This window comes from Cataglyphis hispanica, chromosome 21 (assembly GCF_021464435.1).
Source record: "Cataglyphis hispanica isolate Lineage 1 chromosome 21, ULB_Chis1_1.0, whole genome shotgun sequence".
In the NCBI taxonomy this organism is placed as follows: domain Eukaryota; kingdom Metazoa; phylum Arthropoda; class Insecta; order Hymenoptera; family Formicidae; genus Cataglyphis; species Cataglyphis hispanica.
The window spans coordinates 4570819-4596260 of NC_065974.1; the positions used below are offsets into that span (position 1 = coordinate 4570819).

The 25442-nt window shown below is 33.2% G+C and overlaps 1 protein-coding gene across 1 annotated transcript; it reads left to right on the plus strand.

The window, feature by feature from the left end:
- The first annotated feature begins 766 nt into the window (after nucleotides 1-766).
- On the plus strand, nucleotides 767-23562 carry LOC126857200 (unconventional myosin-Va). The gene is made up of 13 exons (XM_050606387.1): nucleotides 767-1240; nucleotides 13000-13424; nucleotides 13797-16158; nucleotides 16533-17081; nucleotides 17256-17555; nucleotides 17810-17915; nucleotides 18590-18776; nucleotides 19281-19479; nucleotides 20345-20438; nucleotides 21002-21163; nucleotides 21355-22027; nucleotides 22294-22576; nucleotides 23314-23562. The coding sequence occupies exons 1-13, from the start codon at nucleotides 1214-1216 to the stop codon at nucleotides 23431-23433; spliced, it is 5487 nt and encodes a 1828-aa protein (XP_050462344.1). The 5' UTR covers nucleotides 767-1213; the 3' UTR covers nucleotides 23434-23562.
- Nucleotides 23563-25442: the final 1880 nt, after the last annotated feature.

Genomic DNA, 25442 nt, shown 5'->3' on the forward strand with positions numbered 1-25442 from the left:
AAATATGTACTCGATATAAATATGTATCGAGAAAGATTTTTCCAAAGGTACATTAACATCAGCGGCACAGTCTGATATAGTAGAGTTCCAAGCTGCCAACAAATGATTACAAAGGCAGTCATCGGCAATTGAGCGAGTAATGATAAAAGCTTACCTGTGTTATCAAATCTTATTTATCAAAGTATAATATTTGAATATAGAGAAATATATAAATAAAGAAATTTCTCTTTTAATTATAAATACCATTATTTTATATGACGGTATATATAAACAGGAAGACCGAATATAATCTCCAGAAATATTAATAACCAATTAAATTTAAATAGCAAACTATAATTGTACGATGAAAATATGAAATAAATTTATCTTTCTTCTTATCATCTCATAACACTTATCATATCATTTATTATTAAAATCGAGGATGTCAAATATTTAAAAGATATAAAGTCCTTGCGGTTGTTCAATATTTTTTGCAATATTTTTATATAACATATTTACAATAGACATCTTACACTTTGCCAACTATATTTTGAGTGTCTTTCAAGTGAGACCAATGGAGCAGCGCTCGTATCATCAGCTCCGTACGTTCTCCAAGATCTCACTCTACATCGAACGTCGCCAGTGTTGGTCTTCGATCCTTCGAAGAGGACCACCTGACATGTCTCGCTGAGCGTCAGAGCGAGATATCGATGTCACTGGCGCGGTGGGCGTCGAGGTGTCGTCGGAGAGGGGCGCGCAATCTAAACCCGATAACGAGCCAGCTGGCGGCGGCAGTGCCGTCGTTTACGTGGAGGTACGATCGTCGCGAGAACCCGCTCTCGGCCTGGTGGACGATACCCCGGTGCCGGACCTCTCGTGTCCGGTGGAAGGCCAGGCTGCCGCGGAATAAATCGCGCGATATATAGCTCGCGGGCAACTGAAATTCTCCCGCGAATCGCCGCGAGGGGCGAATCTGAAAGAGAGGGAGGAGAGGAAGAGAGCAAAACAAACATGCCGTGACCTCCCTCAGATGTGACAATGTGTACAACCCGACGAAGTCGACGGTGCTCATAGCGCGTGCGACTTTCGATCGCATGCCACCGAAGCCGTAGACGCTTCGTCGTCATCGTCGTCGTCGCCTTAGCCGCGTGTGTAATCGTGTTGTGCAGTGATATCTCGATCCTGACCTCCCCCCCCAGCTTCTACCACCATTCAGGTGCTCAGACCGATCGCGATGACTACGAGGGAGCTCTACGTTAAGGTATTGTTCGCGAGTTGTTGAGGGAGAGATACTAGATATCTGATGCGCATCCTCGAGGAAGATGGCAGGTCTCTTTTCTGACGTAAAAATTGCGCGCCGAGAATTCTCGCATCGTTTTACATCCCCCGAGAGAGAGAGATCGACGCTTCAAGGGGATGTTTCCGTTCAATATGTAGCTTACACGAACGCGATCAAAGCTTTCAGGTATTCATCCCAAATCGATGTCTTGGATTCTTCCACTTGACAAATAATGATTCTTAATGCGAATTCAGGTGATAATTGAGATTGTTAAGTGATTTTCTGGAATTTCTGAAGATGTTTGTGGAAATAAATGTGAAGTATATGTATGTGAAATACGTACGAAGTGTATTCAGTAAGCAAAAGGGATTATTAGAAGTTCATTAAGATTTAATACCAGATTTTCTAAAGATTTTAATTGTTATTTATAATTCAATATCAATCATACGCTGTTGCGATTTAGACAAATTATATTATTATTGTGGCTTATTTTTTTTTTTTAGTCACATATAATATAATCTTAGAGTCTCTCTTGACATATGTGAGATGATATACGAAACTTACCAGCATCAACCAGGAAACTCGTGGAGCTGAAAATGTCTCAGTATTCAATCAGTGGAAATTGCAGAAACGATGTCGGATAAGTTCATGTGGCTGCGCATGCGAAACTGTAATCCGACTTCGTTCTTACATTATTAAGTGTGCAAACCTTTGACATTTGGAGTGAATGTCATTTTTCTCGAGGTGTCAACTTATAAATTCGGCCCGCTGTCAACAACTTGCCAGGCAGGAAAGCCGTTGACTTGTTTTGATTACATGATGACATATTTTTTTTAAAACACCTGGAAAAGCAAATATTCAATCCTTTAATGATGACAGCCGTTCTATTGTAAGGATAAAATCAAGCAAAAATTATATATATATTACGAATACAGTTTATTCATTTACACATAATGTATACGTGTGTGTATATTGTGTGTGTACGCGTGCGCATGTCATATTTTCTATAGAATACGAGACTCGTATTGTAGAGAAAATTCTATCTCTCATTGCTATCCTTCTCTGATTTCGATTTGAATATGGGCCGACATTTCTATCACATTTAATTATACTCGCGAATCTTTCGTTTACTCTCCTCTCGATGAGCATTTGTGCACTTCGCATGGAACATAATCGTTTCCCGTTTTTCTAAAAGCATTCATCTGAAAATGTATCCCGACGTATTGCCTCAGCGTATTTGCCCTTCTGAGATTTCAAATATTTTGATACAAAAATGAAGCAAACAAGTTCTTATATCTCACTAACATGCTTTAAACTCAAGCTTAACACACTATAGAATCAACAATACTGACCTAGCATTGCTATCTTAAGCGTTCTAAAGTTAACAAGTCTTATACCTCCAAGTGTACATGCATATTTCACAATTAATGTCTTTCTTTTGAAATCGATGCGAGCAATTTTTTTTTTTTTAAATAAAAAAAATATATATACAGCACGGTTTTAAAAAAATTTATAATCGATATATCATTATTTAATAATTCGAAAAAATTTATTATTTATTTTCCGGTTTTTTTTTTTTTAATAAAAGCTACTGACAAAGAGAATTTTCTCGGTTTTTTTTTTAATTAAATTATTCGTAAATCAAACTTTTATTGACATATTTTTTTACGAACAAATTGCAGAACCCATTATTCGAATAAAATAAAAGATATATATTTTATTTTTTGTGTTAATAATAAGATTTACACAAGGATAGTGCATTTCTCGGGCCTTCGAGATTTCTTTTCAAAACTAAAATCAATAACTCGGGAGAGCCATTGCCGAGGGACCTAAATTCTGGTTTATACCAGGTGGCACGACCAGCCGTAGGAACAGCAGTTTATTTGTCGCGATAATGTTTCTCGCACGTTGACAATACGATTATGATAATAGGATCCGTTCGACTAACAATAAGACGTAATTCTTGTAAAAGAAGAAATAATTTACAATTGATATAATCATTAATTTTTGAAATTTATTCAATTATTATTAAAATATGCTAAGATGTTATAAGACAATTTAAATTTAATTTTTATGTCATGAATAATTTAAATGATTTTTTTAAGTGAAAGAGATATGATTCTGTCAAAAGGTATCTGTACTATATTTAAATGAAATCTACCATCTTTCAATTATACCGGTTGAAATGGTAAGAATCTATAAATTATTATATGACAGATATAAATCATAATGGATAATTAAATCAATAATTGGTTTATTTGATAGAATTTGTTATCAGAGTTTACTGCATCATTTTGGGGTAGCTGTCAATAACAATGGTCAATAACAATTTTCCACGATTATGAATTATATTAATTGATGTTGAAACTGCGAAATATCACTAATATGTCAAGACCGGCAATAGTTAATTGTATCTCGTTATCCGAGTCACATTCCAGAGAGAAATCATTATACTAATGATGTGCAAATATAGGTAAATGTACATTCTAGACGCTAATTTTGCCAGGTGTATGATTAATTAAAATTTTTAGAATTTTATTCTGTATATAAAATATGTATATAATTAGAATTTTATTATATATACAGGGTGTCCCAAAAATTTTGACACACCCGAAGTGTGAAGGTAGATTGGGCCAAATTGAGTCGAAAAGTCCTGTACCATTTTCCTCTATAACGCTTCAGAAAGAAGTTATTATTGAGTAAAATCTGGCCAATCATCGCCGATCTTTAGTGAAGCGCACGTTGGTGAGCCACGCGCCTGATAGTGTGCGTGAGCGTTCAGCTGTTACAGCGGTGCGCCACTACCAGGCGCGCGGCTCACTGACGTGTATCCGGCTAAAGATCGGCGCTGATTGGCCAGACTTTACTCAATAATAACTTCTTTCTGAAGCGTTATAGAGGAAAATGGTACAGGACTTTTCGACTCAGTTTGGCCCAATCTACCTTCACATTTTGGGTGTGTCAAAATTTTTGGGACATCCTGTACATAAAAGTACATCTTTATCACTAATACATTATAATCTTCCTAAATTATTGATAAATCTATTAAAATACGCAAATAATAATATATAATATATACTTCATACAATATGCACTTTGTGAGTATACCACTGGGTAATGAAGATCAAGATTAGAAAGTGACGATGCATTATACAGGGTGTCTCAAAATTAGACAGACAAATCTGAAAGGTGGTAATAAAGGTTATAAATGGTTATAAAGAATTCTAAAACAAGCCAATTTTATCAATAAATCCGTGTCCACAAATGAACTGTTTTGATACTAGAGAATCAAACATTACCGAACAAAAACTAACAAGAGCAAAAATTCTAAGTTTTTTTTTTTTTAATTTTATTAGTGTAGTTAAATAGAGGTGTTTTTACAATGAAACTTTTGTATAAAACATTTTTTGTTTTCCCCAATAATTTTCGAAATATATCGAGGATAAAGCAAAAAGCTGCTCTATCTAGGAGTGATTTCATTTAGAATCGTTTTTGAGTCAGCAACCAGAAATTTCTAAAGTCATCTATTTATCTTCCCCCTCCCTACATATATGTAAAGTTTCATAGAAATTAAAATTTTTGGGTTGCCAAGGTTCCCTTGTTAGTCTTTAATTCTCTGATGTCAAAACGGCTCATTTGCGGACATGGGTTCATTAGCAAAGTTGGCTTGTTTCGATATCTTTTTTTATCACCTGAAGTTTGTCTAACTGGGACACCCTGTATACCTTGACTCTTTAGTTTAGGCTATTCCCTTTAAGCCTGTGCTGCTTCTCTCCGACATTGGTGGTTGATTTATCGGTGTGGCCAGATGAGCGGCGAGGGTTGTCCGAGGTCGGGCGTCATGGTTTTTGTTATAACAGGTTTTCGTCTCTTCGGTGACTCGAGGGTTTAAAAAAAAAAAAACGACGAAAATAATGTCGACGATGTGAACATATATATATATATATATATATATATATATATATATATATATATATATATTCTTTTGGTATGTTTTCGCATCGATCATGTTAATTCGAGCGGAATAATCATATTCGGAAAATTTTAAACTTGAGTACTGAATACGCTTTTAAAACGTTTAGAAAGTAAAAAATATTTTTGCTGCTGGGAGGAAAAAATTGATAGAGAAAATATTTTATTTATATTAAAAAAAAATATTATTACAAAGAAAAACATCTTATGTCCCAAATAATGAAGCGCGAAAAAAGATTGGTCAAATAATTTTTCTTTTTTTTACATTAAATATAAATTTGCAGGATGATATATATGGTGTTTATTTGTTGGGGAATAAGATTATCATTTATCAGCATAAGAAAACTGAGAAAATTAGAGACTCGAGTCCTAATCCAAGAAATTTTAAATACGACGAGAATTATGTCTGAGAGTGTAGGTACAATTTTCTCAAGATTATTTCGATGCAAATATTCGTAAAACTATCGTCGCGACTATCTGCAGATGAAATGCATACGCAAAGGATCTCCCGGTCTTAAATGATGCTGGAGGGCAAAGAGTGCAGCAAGATGGAGATGCTTTGCTTCTCTAGCAAGAGAAAGGGATCTTGGCAGTTGGCCGATCGTGTTCCTGGAACTGATCACCCAACTCGGCTAGTATATTCCCAACGTTTCTAGCTCACTTTTCAGCATAAAAGCGCGATCGTGACTTTTCCCCTCGAAAGATATTGGATGAAACCCAAAAAGTCAAGCTTTATTTAATAAAAATCTTGAGACTTTGTTACGGTGGCTTTTGACTTGTAAAGACGTTTAATGTCAAAAATTAAAACATGACAAAACAATGTTCTATCAAATTCTCATTGGGAAAGGATCCTGTCTGTATATTATCAGATATTTATTATTATTATATTTATTAGATATTTGTATTATTGTTCGTTCCATCAATGTGACGTATTTGTATTTTTATTGCGTGAATGCTAGCGAAAATCCTTTCTCTTAACAGACCGTTCTCCTTGTATTGATTGCACCGCGCCGTGGAGAGACCTCGTGTCTCAAGATCACTAGTCCATGCTCTCGAACCTATGTTGATTATGTTTTTGCTATCAAGTAATTAAGATTAGTGCGTTTTGCTTGCGTCGCGATAAGAAACACTTAGCAACAATTGTGTGCGTTTTGTAAATAAAATATTTTTTTTTTCGGCGAAAGATTTTCTCTAAATTAAATAAGACATTACCTTGGTCTTTTGTGGCGCCAGAGATATCCCACGAAAGTATTCCGTTTTATGGAACGCGCGCTATGTAACTAACATCCGCGCTCGAAGCGGAAAGTTACGTTCTCTCACGTGGCTTTTCCTCCATGAAAACTCAATGACTAAATTTACTTTTATCCGTACTAATTATGCCACTGTAAGTTAAGCATGGAGAATAATAATTATCGCAATATATTACGGCTACGATATATATTTTATATTGCATCGAAAAGTCTCACCTATTATTTTAAGTTGAATTAAATCAAGTGCAGTAAAATTTAATAGCGTATATTAATCAATTCTTACAATACTTTATGCATAATTAAACCGGATTTAAGCATGCAATTTTATATGACGTAAACCGTCGCGTGAGATGCATTTTCAGTTCTTATTATAAATCATATATTTTCGCGTGTGTAGAAAAAAATTAAGAAATATTACATGTGTTAATAACTTAACATACATAAATTTTATAATTATATTTACGATATAATTCAGAAACATATAATAATATAATGTTGCGAGAAATTATGCAATTTTTATACAGTAATGATATTACGTATGGTTTTAACGCGTGTGTACATGTGTTCTTTTATCTTCAATAATATATTAGATATATTAGATAATAATAATATATTAGATACATAGAAAAGCACAGAGAATACGTTGGCACGAACAGAAAATGTAAATTCGATAAACTTGTTTATCTCGTTTGCTTTTTATGGATCTTGTGGTATATATATATATATATATATATTATATATATATATATATAAATCTGTGTTTACTTATTTATTTCATTTTGTTTTTTTATGAATCTTGAGGTTTATATGTATATATATATATATATATATATATATATATATATATATATATGTATGTATGTATGTATGTATACGCATGTACAATATGTATACATATACATATATTAACTTGTTTTATTATCTTGTCTCTTGCTTCACCTGATGAAGATTGCGAATTTATCAGCATATATTCTCTGAAGCGATTAATCGAAAATTTGTGCTTACCAAAAATATAAAATCAAAAATATAAAGCACGAAATATTGATAAATATTCAAATATAAGTCGTGAGTAATTGCAAATATTACAATATAATTAAGTATTTGCAACGTGCGCTTATAAATTTATCCGCAATCTGAATTTTTGTTCATTTTTTCATACTTCACAACTTTTTTTTAAGAATTGTGTCGAAAAATCGTTATCATTTTACATGTCAGAAACTTTATTCTACATTTCATATTTCAAATATTGATGTTTACGAATCTTGAAAAACATCTACACGTAATGAGTAATTTAATTAGATTTTTTTTCGCTGATGAAATCCATGTGAGCATGAATCACACCTTCCGGGACGACCTCGTAGTGATAAGATTGCGGCGTTCCTTCAACCGTTTCCACCTAAGCTTGAAATTGAGTGTACAACTTGAATTTCAGTCGCAAAATATTGTCGGATTGCCACTATGACGTAACGTGCGCGAATATTTTAAACCGCATGTCTGATCGGGTTTGACATAAGCGATAAAAAGTGTGCATTAAAAATAGAATAATTCATAAGCAACACAATCATTGTTATTTTTGTTCCATTATTGTTCTATTTTTCAGTAATATCAGAACATTCAGTAATATCAGAATGTTCAATAATATCAAAAACTTTATACAGAATATTATATTTAAAAAAAATAATATATTAAGCATATTTTTATAAGATATGGCTGCACAATCATATATCAATTCAATATCGATTATCAAGTTAATAAAAAATGCAGTTATTTTTACAGATGTTATGCATGTAATTATGTCTCCACTGGATCTTATATATATTATTAATATTTATCAACTTTTTAATGATATTTGCGGTTTTATTGAACAATAACGTAACGTGGAAAGTATCTTTTAATCGTTTTTTAATCTTTTTCTTATTCCTTCCGTTACAATATTATTTCCTTATTTTGCGGTCGCGTTATTTCCTTGTATCTTTTATTTGCTTATGATATCACTCTCAGTAAGTCCAAACTAATTCTATCTTAATCGTAATCTAGCTTAATCGTAAATATATCAGCCAAAATTATTTATAAAATTTCAATTTTTAATTATTATTGTTCGTAAAAAATTTAACATTTTACTTTTTATTTCTAATACTATTCTTAGTTCTGATTCGTTCTTATATATATATATAAACATATTTACGCGATAGTAATAGAAATCGAGAAATCTCACGTGCGAAATGTAACGGAAGCCTTAGATCAGTGGTGAAGCTCGGATACAACACGAGCGAGGGTTGCGTTGCCCGATCAGAAGCAAAACGGGTGTTGCTTCGTGCACTTGCGTGATGTGATTTATTTCAAGTTTTAAAGAAAATGTAACTCTTATTGTTTGAATGGCCTCCGCAAAATTGGAGCACCATCGATCAAAATGCGAATTGTGACAAAAGCGTACGCTGCGCAAGAAGTTTCCTCATTTTTTTAAAGAAAATATATTTTATAAATTTGAAGTATATATACATACATATATATATATATATATATATATATATATTTATTATATATTATTATATATTATATATTATATATTTATATTATTTTATTTTTTATTATTATATATTTTTGTTTATTATATATTATTATATATTATATTATATATTATATATTTTATTATATATATATATATATATGTCTATAATTATTTTAAATTTTTAAAATCAGGATCTATATATATTTTTAAATAATATTCAAAAGTTCTAATCTGATTGAGAAAATGCTTCGCATTTCTTCTTCTCACAAGACATATGAATCATTATTTTTCGCTTAAATATTTATTTTATTTTCAATTCTTAATTATTAATGTGTTATTCTAATCTTATGCTTGTAGAATATATGTGGACATAGCTGTTACTTATTCGCGACAGAAGGCGATATAGAGTGAACCAGTATAGCTAACTTACATTACGAGTTACATAATTGTAAGCAAAGTGCGCCGTAACTTTCTAAGGCGCGAACCCACGGATTACTTTTGTCTTCTGAACATTTCTTCAATTAAAGAACTACGTGGGAACCCGGTAGAGAGCTCAAGTTTTTCATTCCTCTTCCCGTAAATCCGCGAAGATAATTGCTATTGCTGCTGCGCTGTTTCTCTCGCTGCAAATATATTATATGCTACAGAGAGTATGAGAATAATTTCTTTAGTATGTCGTAACCAAGTGAAAGACAAGATATTAATCCGTATAAAATCTTGAACAATTCAAATTTGCATAATGAAAAAAGATATTTGGGAAGAAAGTAATTATAAAATCAGAGAGCAAAATGAAAAGAATAATTAAGAGCACTTTCTGTTCAATTAATCCCAAAACTGAAGAGTTTGTATTAATATACATATATTAGAATTGTTGTGACCTCTGTGTGTGATTCTCGAATTTGATTCTCCAGAATATTTCGAGTGATTCTTTGCCTCTGTCCCTCTATTGCTTTTCCACTCTGTGAACTTTACTTGGAGCGGTTCAGCGAAAGTCTGTTATATAATTAGCTAATATATTATAATGATGGTCCTTTAGAGAGGCAAAAAGAATTTTTGCATCACAAACATATATAAAAAATTTTATTTTATAACTTTCATATTGATTTTCTTTACAAATTAAAATATAATACTACATGATTATACATATAAATCATATAAATTAAAGAAATTATAAAATTCCTTTGTATAAATACTTTTTTTTTATATATGTATTGCTTTTATGATAAAGCTTGGAAATTTATAATATTAATATTAATTTATATTCTTGCTCTTCGTTAATGCATATTTTTCAATTTAATAAAATGGATTGACTCAAATTATATTTATATAGAAGAGACATAATTAAATATTTAAATTCTCCATTGAGTTCATTTTTCTTCATGTTAAACAAACTATTTAAATTCGAGCCGTAAAATATCAGAAATTCCTAATATTTAAAATTAAATGTGACGTGCCAATTTTATTCCATATTACTCCACATTATGATACTCCAATTTTGATTGAATAAGCATTTTGATTCGTAAATTGTCACGATGTTTATCAATATGGTGTCGCGTCGCAGAGCGTGATATCGCGCACATTTTGCAAGGATAATTCGCATAAATATGCATAATACGAGTACCGTGCGTCTTATGAGTCACAGACGTAAGAAATGTGTGTCGATAGAAACAAACGAAGTGATAAGAGATACAATTATACCGCGCTGCTGACTTTGCGACAATTACACCTTACCTTACGTTTTTACTTTTTTTTTTCTCCATTCGATGAAACGGTATCTTGCGTAATTAATGACACACACGTGCACCGTGGGAACGAAGTTCAGGGTCACGCATTTCGTTGCCTTTCTAAATGCGGTTAATTGGCTCGCATGTAAAAACTGTTAATAATAATTAATTATAATAATTATAATAGTTATAATAATAATTAGAAGAGAATTGCGTTTTAATGACGGAGAGAAAACATTTTTGAAAGATTTTCGCACGGCAAAGATACGATCGATTAATTATTATAAATAATTATTGCTCTAGTAATTAATAAGAGAATAAAGAGCTTGTTATTATTAAGGTAAACGCGATATGTTGCGAGTTTACGAATCTCGTCTGCCACTTGGTGCATCATTTTTTATAATTACTATTTCAGTGTAAATTATATATATCTTACCGCGATTAGCTCGTTTTACGCTTATTTAAGTTTTATCAGACTGTAAAATTAAAATCGCATATTGCGATTTTTCAATATAGTGTTTTCCACGATTAAAAAATATATTAACGAGTTTTAATTAATTAAATATTATTTTTAGTAAATATTATTATTATTAATATGCATTTTTATTTATATATACATAGAATAAAATAATAGATAAATTTGTAGAGTATGTAATTATATTTTAGACAGTAACATCTCTTCTTATTGTTAGAATATTTGTATGCAACAGAGATAATTTTATCTCTTCTATGCGAAAGGAAAATACAGTCGAATTGTATCCGTTGAATTATTTCGATCACGAAACTTACCGATTACGGATCGTTACTTGTGGGATGATCTGAAATGTAGGGCGGCAAAGGCGAAGTCGCGACCTCGGCGAGGTAAAACAATTTTACCGTTGCTTGACATTCTTCAAGATAGTACATTTGTAATACAATTAGGTGGTCCCGGTAGAGCGACCCGGTAATACATATGCTTTGATGTACGCAGTTTTATAGGGAACCTCGTAAGGACTGTGAAAGTCTATTAGATTTGACAGAGACATACATATATTTTACTTTCAATTAATTTATAGATTATCCCACAAATTTTTAATATATATTTTAATTTATTTAACTAATAAATAATAAATATAATAAAAATTTATATTTAAATTAAATTTATATAAGAAAACTAGACATCAAAAAAATTGATTGAAATATCTTCTCTAAATAAATATTTAAAATAATTATTTTACATTAATTTTAATTTTTTACTTAATTTTTTTTTTAATCAAAAATCTTTATTAAATTAACTGTGATACAAAAGGCATGATAATAAATTAAATTTCATGTTTATATAAATCGGAATAAAAATATCTTAGATCAGCTATCCAAGCAATCAATAGAATGTATATGGTGTTACAAAATCTGTACGATACCCTAGTTTTTTGGATTTACAAACTTTTTAAACTTTATGTTGTTTTGCAATATTATTTAAATACTTAAATTTTTATGACAAATACACACACACACACACACACACACACACACACACACACGCACACGCACACGCACACACACACACACACACACACATATAATATATATTGTGTGATTTTTTGCATATTATATTTTAGTTAGATAAGGATTAAAAATAAAGTCAAATTTTGCGGTAAAATTTTTTTATAATAGAAATGAAATTTTCTTTTACAATTTATTATGTGAATCAGTTTTATGTTCGCTAAAGATAAAAGGGATCATTATATTGTCATTAACTTGTTAGTCGCATATTTAATTAATGCACATTAAGTTAAATAATAATGTTGAATAGAAAGATGGGGTTTCTATGGTCAAACGGTAAATCTCCTATCGTACGTAAATGATATATCATAATATTGAAAGCATAAAATGACGGCAAATTAGAGCACTCGTCAACCGAATCGATATATTCTTATTGACGACCTCATGCTGTTTATGCATCATTCCAAAAGAGGAAAAGCGGGTCGTCTTTGCAATGCTTGAAAAGTCGCTCGGTGACTAATTAAATAACAATTACATAGCATGATATAAATAAACACTGTCAATATAGATAAAATTATAGTTGATTTCGCTTAAACTTAAAATAAAGCTAATATACCTTGCCTTTAATACACGTTTTTAATAAAAATATATTTATAATTCGCCGCGCGATATCTGCGTGTTTCGATATTTCAATAATTTTAGAAACTTTTGTCGGTAATTAACAAGGCTGCGTATTTTTATTAAGCTGTAATAAAACCAGCAAAACTTTGTTGATGCAAAAAAAAATATACCAATCGATCGTAGGGTGGCCGAGTATGGGTGCCACATCCGGAGAAAGTGTGGGAGGGCGCCGTGCTCCTGGAGGACTACAAACAGAATCAGTCGACGCTGAAAGTACAAACGGAAGAATCGAATCAGACGAAGACGTTGGAGATCAAATCAGACGCGGATCTTCCACCGCTCCGAAATCCGGACATTCTTATAGGAGAAAATAATCTCACGTCGTTGTCCTTTCTTCACGAGCCCGCCGTCCTCTACAATCTTCAGATCCGCTTTCAACGGCATTCCATCTACACCTACTGCGGCATCGTCCTGGTAGCCTTCAATCCGTACAACGAATTACACATCTACGGCAATGACACGATATGGGCGTACAGGGGCCAGGCGATGGGCGACCTGGAACCTCATATATTTGCCGTAGCCGAGGAAGCCTATACGAAATTGGAGAGGTGACTAACTGTCCGTCATAATTTATTTATTGATTAGATCACCGATATATATCTACATCGCTGTTAATCAAAAAGTAGATCAGATTTTCTCGTTGGATAAAAAATAAATGTAATTAAACAAACAAATAGATAGATATGAACAAGTGAAAGAAGATATAGCTTTTAATATGAAATTATTGCATTTATGTATAAAAGAATACACGATTTTTTTATTTTATATATATTTTATATATATTATATTTAATAAATATATATTATATATTTGTACTCTATAAATAGATGAAAAATTGAATTAGATCTAATTTAATCATATTCATTCAACAAAACCAAAAAAAAAAAATAAAAATATTAATTTTATTCAATTTTATTTAGGGAGAATCATGACCAGTCGATTATCGTCTCCGGCGAGTCGGGCGCGGGCAAAACGGTCTCCGCAAAGTATACCATGCGGTACTTTGCGACCGTTGGCGGATCGGCGACGGAAACGCAAGTTGAGAAGAAGGTTCTGGCTTCTTCCCCCATTATGGAGGCGATAGGTAACGCGAAAACCACTAGGAACGACAATTCCTCGAGATTCGGCAAGTTTATTGAAATTCATTTCAACAAGAACTACCATATCACTGGCGCCAGCATGAGGACCTACTTGTTGGAGAAGTCGCGGGTTGTGTTCCAGGCGAATGAGGAACGGAATTATCACATATTTTATCAGATGTGCTCGGCGGTGAAACGTCTTCCCAAATTGTATTTATCCGACCAGGATCAGTTCCACTATCTCAATCAGGGCGACAATCCCACGATCGATGGCGTGGACGATCTCGCGTGCTTTGACGAAACAATCAGTGCACTGACGATGCTCGGCTTCACGTCCAAGCAGCAGGAAGATATGCTGCGCATTCTAGCCGCCATATTGCACTTAGGTAACGTAGAGATAAGTAGTTGCAAAATTAAGGACGCGGGGGATGAGGAAGTGGACACCGAATCCAGCTACATCTCTCCATCGGATCGACATTTGCTGATTATTTCCGAACTACTCGGTATCGACGTGAAAGCGATGCGTAAGTGGCTGTGTCATCGAAAGATCGTGTCAATGCGAGAAGTCTTTCTGAAGCCGATGAACGTGGAGCAGGCGATCGGCGCGCGGGACGCCCTGGCCAAACATATCTACGCCGAGCTCTTCAATTGGATTGTGATTGGCATCAACAATTCCTTACAGTCTCTCAGCAAAGCACAGCACTTCATCGGTGTGCTGGACATCTACGGCTTCGAGACGTTCGAGGTGAATTCGTTCGAGCAGTTCTGCATTAATTATGCAAACGAGAAGCTCCAGCAGCAATTCAATCAACACGTCTTTAAGCTGGAACAGGAGGAGTATTTGAAGGAGGACATTGAGTGGACCTTTATCGACTTTTACGATAACCAACCATGCATCGATCTGATTGAGACCAAACTCGGTATTCTGGATTTGCTGGACGAGGAGTGTCGTATGCCAAAAGGCTCGGATGCCTCCTGGGCGGAGAAACTGTATGCGAAATGCGGCAAGTTGAAACATTTCGAGAAGCCGAGATTTGGCACTTCAGCTTTCCTGATTCATCATTTCGCCGATCTCGTACAGTATGAGACAGTGGGCTTCCTGGAGAAGAATCGTGACACGGTGATCGAGGAACAGGTAGACGTGCTGAGAGGCAGCGAGAACAAACTATTGAAGAAACTATTCAGCGACGAGGATCCGAAACTGGCGGTACCACATGTTAGAGTGAAAGTGTCTACGCAAAAAAGTGCACCGATAAACGCATCTAACAAGCAAAACAAAAAGACTGTCGGCTCGCAGTTCCGAGATTCGCTCAACATGTTAATGACCACGTTGAACGCCACAACGCCGCACTACGTCCGCTGTATCAAGCCCAATGACTCAAAAGAGGCTTTTGAATACAATCCGGTACGAGCGGTGCAGCAGCTGCGCGCTTGCGGTGTTCTGGAGACCATCAGAATTTCGGCCGCGGGCTTTCCAAGTCAGCGAACGTACGGTGACTTCTTTCAAAGGTATCGGTGTCTCTGTAAATTCAAGGAGATACGGCGGGACGATTTGAAGGAGACTTGCCGACGTATATTGGCCAGATATATCAAAGACGAGGATAAATTCAAGTTTGGCAAGACCAAGGTGCTCTTTAGAGCTGGTCAAGTAGCGTATTTGGAGAAACTACGAGCGGAGAGACAACGGGACGCTTGCGTGATGATACAGAAAACCGTGCGCGGTCTGATCTATCATAACAGGTACAAGAAGATCCGTCGGTCTATCCTCGGTCTTCAAAGGTATGGCAGGGGTTATATTGCGCGACAGAAGGCGGAGGCTATTAGAAGGGAGAGAGCCGCGATAAAGATACAATCGCACGTAAAGAGTTGGCTGCAGAGACGATGGTATCTGCAGGTGAAACGCACAATCCTCGGCCTGCAGACGTACGGCAGGGGCAATATGGCTCGCGTCAGATATAGGATAATGAAGGACAATGCTGCCGCGACGGTGATTCAAAGATTCGCCCGGGGATATCTCGTAAGAATGGCGTGTAAGAAGAAACTTAGGGATATAATTATTGTGCAGTCGTGCATTAGAAAGCGTCAGGCAAAGAAAGTCTTTAGACGATTGAAAGCCGAAGCTAAAAGCGTAGAGCATGTGAAGACCCTCAATAAAGGATTGGAAATGAAGATCATCACGTTGCAACAAAGGATAGACGAATTTGTAAGTGATGGATTATCTGTGTCACGATATTGTATAAGCTTTATAAATTACTTATTATTTTATTATTTTTTATATAGGGTGTCTAATAATTTTTGACACATCCGAAGGTAAGTAAAGGATTGGGTCAAACTGAAAAGAAAAGTTTATTTTCTTTTATAACGCTTAATAAAGGAGTTATTATTGATTAAAGATTGGTCAATCAGCGCCAATCTTGATACAGGACTTTTCTTTTCAGTTTGACTCAATCTACCTTCACACTTTGAATGTGTCAAAAATTATCAGACACGTATATTTTATATAAATAATACTAAGTTTTAAATAATACTAATATAAAAAAGATTACACTTTAAAAATGCATAAATTTATTGTTTCAGGCAAAGGAAAATCATTTCTTGAAGAATATGCAAAACGAAATGATAGACTTGAAGCACAAACTGGACAGCTTGAAATCCGTCGATATTGAGAATAAAAAATTGACGAAAATAGTGCAGGAAAAAGAAAAGGAATTGAAAAATATACAGGAAATTTTGAAACAGGAGAGAGACGAAAAGATGGATATATTGCACGATAAAGAGAGGATTTCTCTACAAAAGAACGAGGAAATTAAAAAGTTGCAGCAGGAGAACGAGATATTACGAAAGGATCTTTCAATTGCAACCGAAAAGTTGAATAGCAACCAACGTGGTGCCGAGGAAAATCTAAAATATCGTCTCGAGCAAGAGAAAGATCTGCTTCAGCTGGAACAGGATCAGGATCGCACAGCTTATCAGAGACTACTCAAGGAATACCACGAGCTAGAACAACATGCGGAAATGTTGGAACAAAAACTAGCGTTACCTGGACATTCGCGTTCCTTGAGCAATGCTTCCAGCAGCAGTGGTCAAATCGCGTCTACGGAAAATCCACAAGATGATCAAAACATCGTAAGTCAATACGTTGTAACATGTTATTAAATCAACGGGGCAATTAACTGTGTAAAAGAAATTTGAATTGTAATACAATTAAACGTACAAAAAATTAATGTAACTATAATTTATTATTACTATTTTATTATTATTTTATTTTATCGATTAGAGTTGCATATTTTTTGATTGTAGGATTTTGGTTACGGTTCTGTGAGGTCCACTGCTTCCTCGTCGACACCTTACTCGCGAGTAGAAACGATTGACTGGAATCAACAACGGTCAGATAGTCCACCGGACGGAGAAGTACAGTCGAATAAATCGCCTTCGGAAAAATACGGATCTACGCACGCACCCGTGGACATTGGTCTCGTTCTAAAGTTGCAACAGAAGTTGAAGGATGTCGAGAAAGAGAAGGGCAGATTGATCAGAATGGTCGAAGATCTGGAACGCGATAATAACGAGGAGTCCTCCAGAACGCAGGATTCGTTCAGAGTAAGCAAAGGAAATATTATTTAAAGAAATAGCTCTTTTTTCAATTTTTATTTTTGATTTATTTATGTGTTAAATTTTAAATTAAAATTATTCTAGTATGTACTTGTCAATCTCGTTTTTCCCCAACATTTGTGCGATATCACATTTTTAAACATCATTAAGATATTATCGATATAAACCCACTACTCTCTTGTCTTATCGCCATTATCAATGGATTAATGACGAACCAACGAGACAATGTGGTTTGTTTGCAGCTCCAAGAACTGGAAATGGAGAATTCACAACTTAAAAAAGACTTGAATTCATTGAGGAAGACAGTGTCATCGGCCAATCCATCATCAGCGCAACAAAATCTCATGAGTAATTTATTATTACAACTTATTAATTATCTTCTGCACATCTGTTAATAAGCATTGTAGATATATACTGACTTATTTTGACATATGAGTTAATCAACTTTTGTATCTTTCAATCTGAGGACTGAAGCGCAAAAGATATAGATAAACATATTGTATATCTTCTGTAATTTCTATTTTCTGTTTTCTACCCTGTGCTAAATTTCTGTTTTCTTTCCTTTCTATCCTCCGAATACTGTCTTATTCGTTGTGTTTTGTATTAATTAACTTAACAGAATGTCTCAATAATTATAATTGATATTTCTTTTCTTATATACTTCATGCATCCCTATATTGTTTGTGAAATTGTCGATTATCAGTATTATCGATAATTTTAATTCCTGCTATCTTTAAAAGCTAAAAATATTTTAAGCATGTGTAAAAAACAACAAATTTGCAAAAGTTTCATCAATTATTATATAATTTTACAAACGCTATAAAAATTATATATATATTTGCAAAGTTAATTCTTTAAAATGCTTTTGATACACATTTATTATACATTTGCTTTGTATGTGATAATTGTATACTCTGTTGCTACCAATTCCCAAGGTCATCAATGCTAAATAACTGTGTAAGAAACAACAACAATAATACGACTAAGAAACACAGGATAATACTGGCATAATGACATTACAGTACAATTCGAGGCTCTGCAAGAAGAACTGGAAAGAAGAAGAGAGGAGTGTATCCAGCTGCATAGCGTGCTGGCTGATCACACACGCAGGATGAAGAGCTTAGGTGCCAACTACGGTCGTGACGTAGACATCATAAATGAGGACGGCGAGCTGGTACTTGCCTTCGAAGCGCAGAAAAAGATTAATAGGTAATATGAAAGCAGATACGCATTTAATCAAATGAATTGACTAATAATAGAGTGCCGTGTCTAATAGTCTTTTATCGTTTGTGCATGCACTTCGATTTTCAGTAAACTTAAGACAAAGGCACCGAGAGGAGAGTGAGTTGAGCAGATTCACATTGCAATCCGTATAAGCATTTTGTTTTGAACTGTTCAATCAAAAAAGAAACTTTATAATTTTACAATATCATGTATGTCTTGAAGCATCTTAAGCCAAGTCATTAATTAGCAAAATATTAGTAACTACATTAGTGTTGTGTGAATCATGTTAAATTTTCTTAACGATTTATTAGCTCTGGTCATTGTCTCTCTCTCTCTAACATTTTCATTATCACTTCATAGTGGCACTAATAACAGGCATGATTTCATGCTTAACATAATTCAGTTCAGCAATTTATTTGCGATTGAACAATTCAAGAAATTTATAATCACAGTAATTCTCAAAAAAAAAAAAATCTGTATGTTTTGAAGACAACTGGAGGATGAGCTGCAAGCAAAAGAAAGGAGTTGGCGATCTCAAAGAGATGAATGGCGAAACGAAATAGACAGGCTGCAAGAAGAAATAGAGAAGCAGCAAAAATTACTTTCCATTAATTTAAGCAAATCGCCGCAGACCCAAACGGAACTTTACATGCAGCATGAGGTTGCTAGATTAACGTCTGAAAATTTAGTAAGTGAAGCGAATTTTGTTATAATAATATAAAATTCATTATATTAGTTTCAGTCAATTTTGTTGCGTCGCTTTCATTTTTTATCATAATTTTAATTTTATATATATAGTGTGTTTGGTCTAAGTATATACGTTCACTTAATTTTTTAAGTAACAGAATTATATATGTGTATTCAAAAATATATGTTTCGAATAAAAAAGTTACTTTGTTTAAGAAGATTTATATAATAACTTAAACAAAAATTTTAAATTATTTTCTTTAAAATGTCTATGACATTTTTATTTATTTATTTATTTTTTTTTAATAGAATAATATATCTATTTTACTACAGTTTTATAAGATATTTTATTAAAAAATTGATAATTTTATAAAATAATTGAAATATATATATAAAGTGAGGTATTCAATAGTTGTTCAAGATATTATCAGTTGTTTTTTTAGGTACGAACGGAAAAACAAGATATCTTCAATAAAAACTGTCATGTACAACATTAAAAAAAATTTAAAATATTTGTTATTATATAAATATCCTTTTAAAGAAAATAACTTTTATTCAAAACATTTTTTATATAACTCTATTATTTAAAAAAATTACTGAGTATATACACTTTAACCAAATACACTGTATATACATTTACACACACACACACACACACACACACACACACACACACACACACACACACACACACACGCACACGCACACGCACACGCTACGCACACGCACACGCACCGCATACGCCACGCACACGCACACGCACACCACACGCTTACCACACACACACACACACACACATTGTATATATATAATGTGTACATATACGTTTATACTGTTTATATATATTTTTGATATATGTGTTAAAGGAACTGCAAGAGAAATATGATAAAATAGCAGAAGAATGCAGACGCTATAAGAAACAATGTAAAATCCTGGCAAAGCGTCTCAAAGATGCAGGCTGTAAGTATGATAACTATGCCTATCAAAAATAAAAAATGTTATTAGGGAGAGAAGTGTTGGAAAATTTTTCGATCACGTCAAGTATACATATATACACTTAAATATACATGTATACATATTTTAAATGACTTTATCTTAATGCTTTCAAAAAAAGACGAAGGAGAGGAACGTCCTTATGTGCTAAGAGGCACCGGTGAGTGAGTGTGTGGTCTTGACAGATGTCATGAATCATCATCTTATTAAACTATTCGAAAAGTTTGTGATTTGTGTGAAGGAGCACAACATTCTATTAAATTGAAGAAAATTATATCATAGAACAGGCATTTACACTAATTAAGAGTTAATAAGAATTTTGCATGTGAATATTAAGTTAGAATAGATAATTAAAAGATATCAGAGAGAGAGAGAGAGAGAGAGAGAGCAGACTTTTCAAATAGTTCGATAATATCATACAGACCATAACTCACCATCGTTTGCATGTTGTGTCGAGCACGTGACACAATTTGGCAAAATGTTGAGAAGTCCATAAGTCGCATCGAATATAAAAATTTGAATTTTTTCAGTGCCTAACGCGGTGGAATACGCAAACGGCACCGCCATTGTTTCCAGTACTCACGCAGATGGAAGTAACATGCCTGTCATTCGCAAGAAAGAAAGAGATTATGAAGGAATGTTTGAATTCAGGAAAGAAGATATTAACGTCATTATACGTCATCTAGTCATTGGTAAGTCTCTCACTTTAGTAAACTTTTAATAGCTTTAATAAACTTTCTTAAAATTTTAATAAATATTTCTATCACAAGATACAGTAAAATACATCCACGTTACTTTTCTATATAAATACATCTATTACATCATTATAAGTATCATTTTATCTTTATAAATTTATACTGAATGCTTTACTGATTTTGTGCAGAACTGAAACCTCGTATAGCAGTGACACTGCTACCGGGTTTACCGGCCTATATCCTCTTCATGTGCATCAGGCACACTGACTGTATCAACGACGAAGATAAGGTTCGATCGCTGTTGACCGAATACTTGAACGCCGTTAAACGCGTGCTGAAGAAGCGCGACGATTTCGACTCCAGAGTACTCTGGCTGAGCAACACCTTGCGACTGTTGCACAACATGAAGCAATATTCCGGCGACAAGCCATTCCAGATCGAGAATACACCTAGGCAAAACGAGCAGTGCCTGAGGAACTTCGATCTGAGCGAGTATCGTGTTGTACTGAGCAACGTGGCACTCTGGATTTTCAACAATCTTGTCACGAATCTCAAGGAGAGAATCCAGGCGCTTACGGTACCAGCCTTGCTGGAGCACGAGGCCATACCAGTGCCGACCGATAAGACCGGTCGACCCAGGTCATCGTCGATGGGCGGCGAACCAGACTCCACGCAGCAGAAACTAGATAAACTTCTCAACGAATTAACATCGGTGCACAAGACTTTGCAGTATCACGGCGTCGATCCCGAAGTTGTGGTGCAGCTGTTCAAGCAATTGTTTTACTTTATGTGCGCCAGCGCTCTGAACAATTTGCTGCTAAGGAACGAGCTCTGTCGGTGGACGAAGGGAATGCAAATAAGGTATGACAAAAATGCCTCGATTTTATTTTTATTTGCGGAAATAAAAAATCTGATTCAAATATAAAAAAATTGGCATTACAAAAAAATATAAAAATTTAAAAAAATTAATAAAGAAATTTACTTTATGAAGTCATAAATTTCTAATTTCTTTGAAGTCAAGACTGGACTTTACTTATTATTAATTCTTAATTTTGTTATTGTGTAATAAAATATTATATACGTATATATTTCTTGCAATAATATGTATTCTGTTTTTTTTTATTAAGGTATAATATGAGCCATTTAGAGCAATGGGGTAGAGATCGACGACTAGAGGCTGCGTCCGAAGCACTTCAACCCATCATACAAGCGTCTCAGCTTTTGCAAGCTCGTAAGACAGACGAGGATGTTAATTCCGTCTGCGAGATGTGCAACAAACTCACAGCTAATCAAATAGTGAAAATCCTGAACTTGTACACCCCAGCCGACGATTTTGAGAAGCGAGTTCCTGTTTCGTTCATTAAGAAAGTGCAAGATAAACTGAAAGAACGTGGCGAGAACAACGAACAGGTAAACCTTTTTTGCGTCGATAAAAATAATAAATTTTCTTAGCCGAAAATTTAATTACATTAGTCTACAAGATTTTGTGCCAGAGACTTTGAACACTGTTTCTAATGTAATTTTAATCGCTTAAGCACGAAACTGCTATCAAAAAGTTTTTATCAGGTCAGGTTTTCGAGAAAAACGGGGTTGAAACCCCTAAAAAACGCGTTTTTTATCATCTTTAAAAACTCGTAATAGATGAACCCAATATGCGAGGGACTTCAAATAAGGCTCAAATAAAAGCTTGAACTTTAATATAAAAATATTGAATTTTTTACCTGCAATCGGACTGCATAGGACAATCGTTCTACTTGACACAGTGCGTGAAAAACAAAACGTATCTGAGGTTCAATTGTACCTGCGGTAAAAGATTCGATATTTTTATATAAAATTTTTATATAATGTTCAAATTTTTACTTGAGATCTCTTGCGCATCGGGTTCGTCTACTATGAATTTTTTAAAAAAGCATTTTTTGGAGATTCCAATACCGTTTTTCTCAAAAAACTAACCATTTTGCTTTGAGGACTTAGATTCAGTGTCCCAAAATACGTTAAAAAGTTCTTTTCATTTCTGGCACTAAAAAAAGTGCAAAATTCGTAAACCAGTGTTATCGCTCTCTGAGATAAGCTTCTATAAATTATAGAAGCTTTATATTGCGGAAAAATTTTTCGCACCGCATAATGATTGCACTTTTCATTTTCAGCTGTTAATGGATCTAAAGTATTCCTATCCTGTAAGATTTCCGTTCAATCCGTCGGACATTCGATTGGAAGACATCGAGGTACCCGAGGTGCTTCATTTGCCCATGCTCAAAAAGATATAATGCAACAAGGCAAGCATAATCTTGATCAAGATTTTCCCGTTCTATTCCAATCTTTAGTTGAAAATGTTATTCTCGCGGATAATCGACACTCGCTTAGCCCAATCCTTATTCGTACGTGAATTAGGGATACCGATAAAATTCGACTAAATTAGATGTAGACTCATCGAAAATTCGCGATTCATCAATAAATATATAAATATATATACAGGATGTCCTAGACCACCCATACACCCATTTTCTTTCAAAAACTAAGCATTTTAGAGAAAAATTGTTTTGAACAAAAATTGTATGGTTTTGAGGGGAACACAAGATGTTATTGGTTTGGCATCGTTAAGGTCAAGTCAAGGACACCTTTAATTTCTTAAATGGAATTCCCTATTTTTTATTGCATATTCTTATAGCTTATCGAGAGCTTTCCAAAACACTATAATAAAGTATTTTTTCATTAAGAAATTTTTTGAGTTATTTTGTATCTTAATCTGACATATTTTAATATAAAATATAAAATGTCTCGAAAATTATTTAGTTTTCGATAATTGTATCGTAATACTTTTATGTACAGAATAATAAGATGAATCAAATGGTGTACAGAAAATAATTGTTTTTAAAAAAAAGTATGCAATTATTTGCATACTATATAATATATTTTTTTATAACAATTATTTATTTTTTCTTTATACCATTTGATTCATCTTATTATTCTGCACATAAAAGTATTACGATACAATTATGGAACACTAAATAATTTTCGAGATATTTTATATTAAAATGTCAGATTAAGATACAAAATAACTCAAAAAATTCTTAATGAAAAAATACTTTATTATAGTGTTTTGGAAAGCTCTCGACATAAGCTATAAGAATATGCAATAAAAAATAGGGGATTCCATTTAAGAAATTAAAGCGTCCTTGACTTGACCTTAACGATGCTATCCAAGGTCAAACCAATGACACCATCTTATGTTTCCTTCAAAATCATACAATTTTTGTTCAAAACGTTTTTCTCTAAAATGCTTAGTTTTTGAAAGAAAAAAAGTGTATTGGTGGTCTAAGACACCTCTACACATATATATATATATATATATATATATATATATATATATATATATATATATCACGTTTTATATGTGTTTCCTTTTTTTACTCGGGTAATTTGTAAATTTTACGATATGTCGTCATTCTAAATCGTGCTCGCGTTTCAAGTCAATTCCGTTGTGTAGATAGATGTGCTCGGGTCTAGGTGAGAAAAATCGATAATCGAAAAGAAGATCGAAATATTTTTCGTTATTGTTGCTGTACAGCGTTATACATCAAAGTATAAAAAAGAGGTGCGAGTATAATAAATTCTTACAAGGATTATTTTTCCGATTATTTCATCAGAATATTGATGTGAATTTTGAAGAAATAATAATTAAAATAATAATTAATTTTATCATTTATATTATATTTATAATACGAATGGTAAAATGTAATATATTTAATATTATATTATATTAATATAATAAATATAATATAATAAAATATATTGTAATAATAATATTATAATTATGTATTATATTTATTCTTTCATTCGTTTCATCTCGATGCAATTTTCTAATTTGCTTAGATTTGTAGTTACTTTTTTAATGAAGTGAAAGAGATAAATATATAGATAGATTGAATTATTTGATTATTACAGAATTGCTATTTTTTCTGATACACAAAAAAAATTAATCTCATTTGAATGAAACAGAAAATTGTGAAGTTTCTAAAAATATGAATAACGTCTATTGCAAGTTCCAGGTGCGGAATATTTCCAATTTCCATGGTATTGGAAAGTAATAATCTGACAAATCTAAAAAAATAATAATCTAAGAAATAAATATATGAGAACGGTAATAACGATTGTGATTATAAATTTTTATATAATTTCGGTTTATTATATACCAAAATATTATTGCTTTATATGAATCCTTGTAAGAATTTTGTATATATCATGAAGTTGAAAACTCTTGTTGAAGATGTAATTA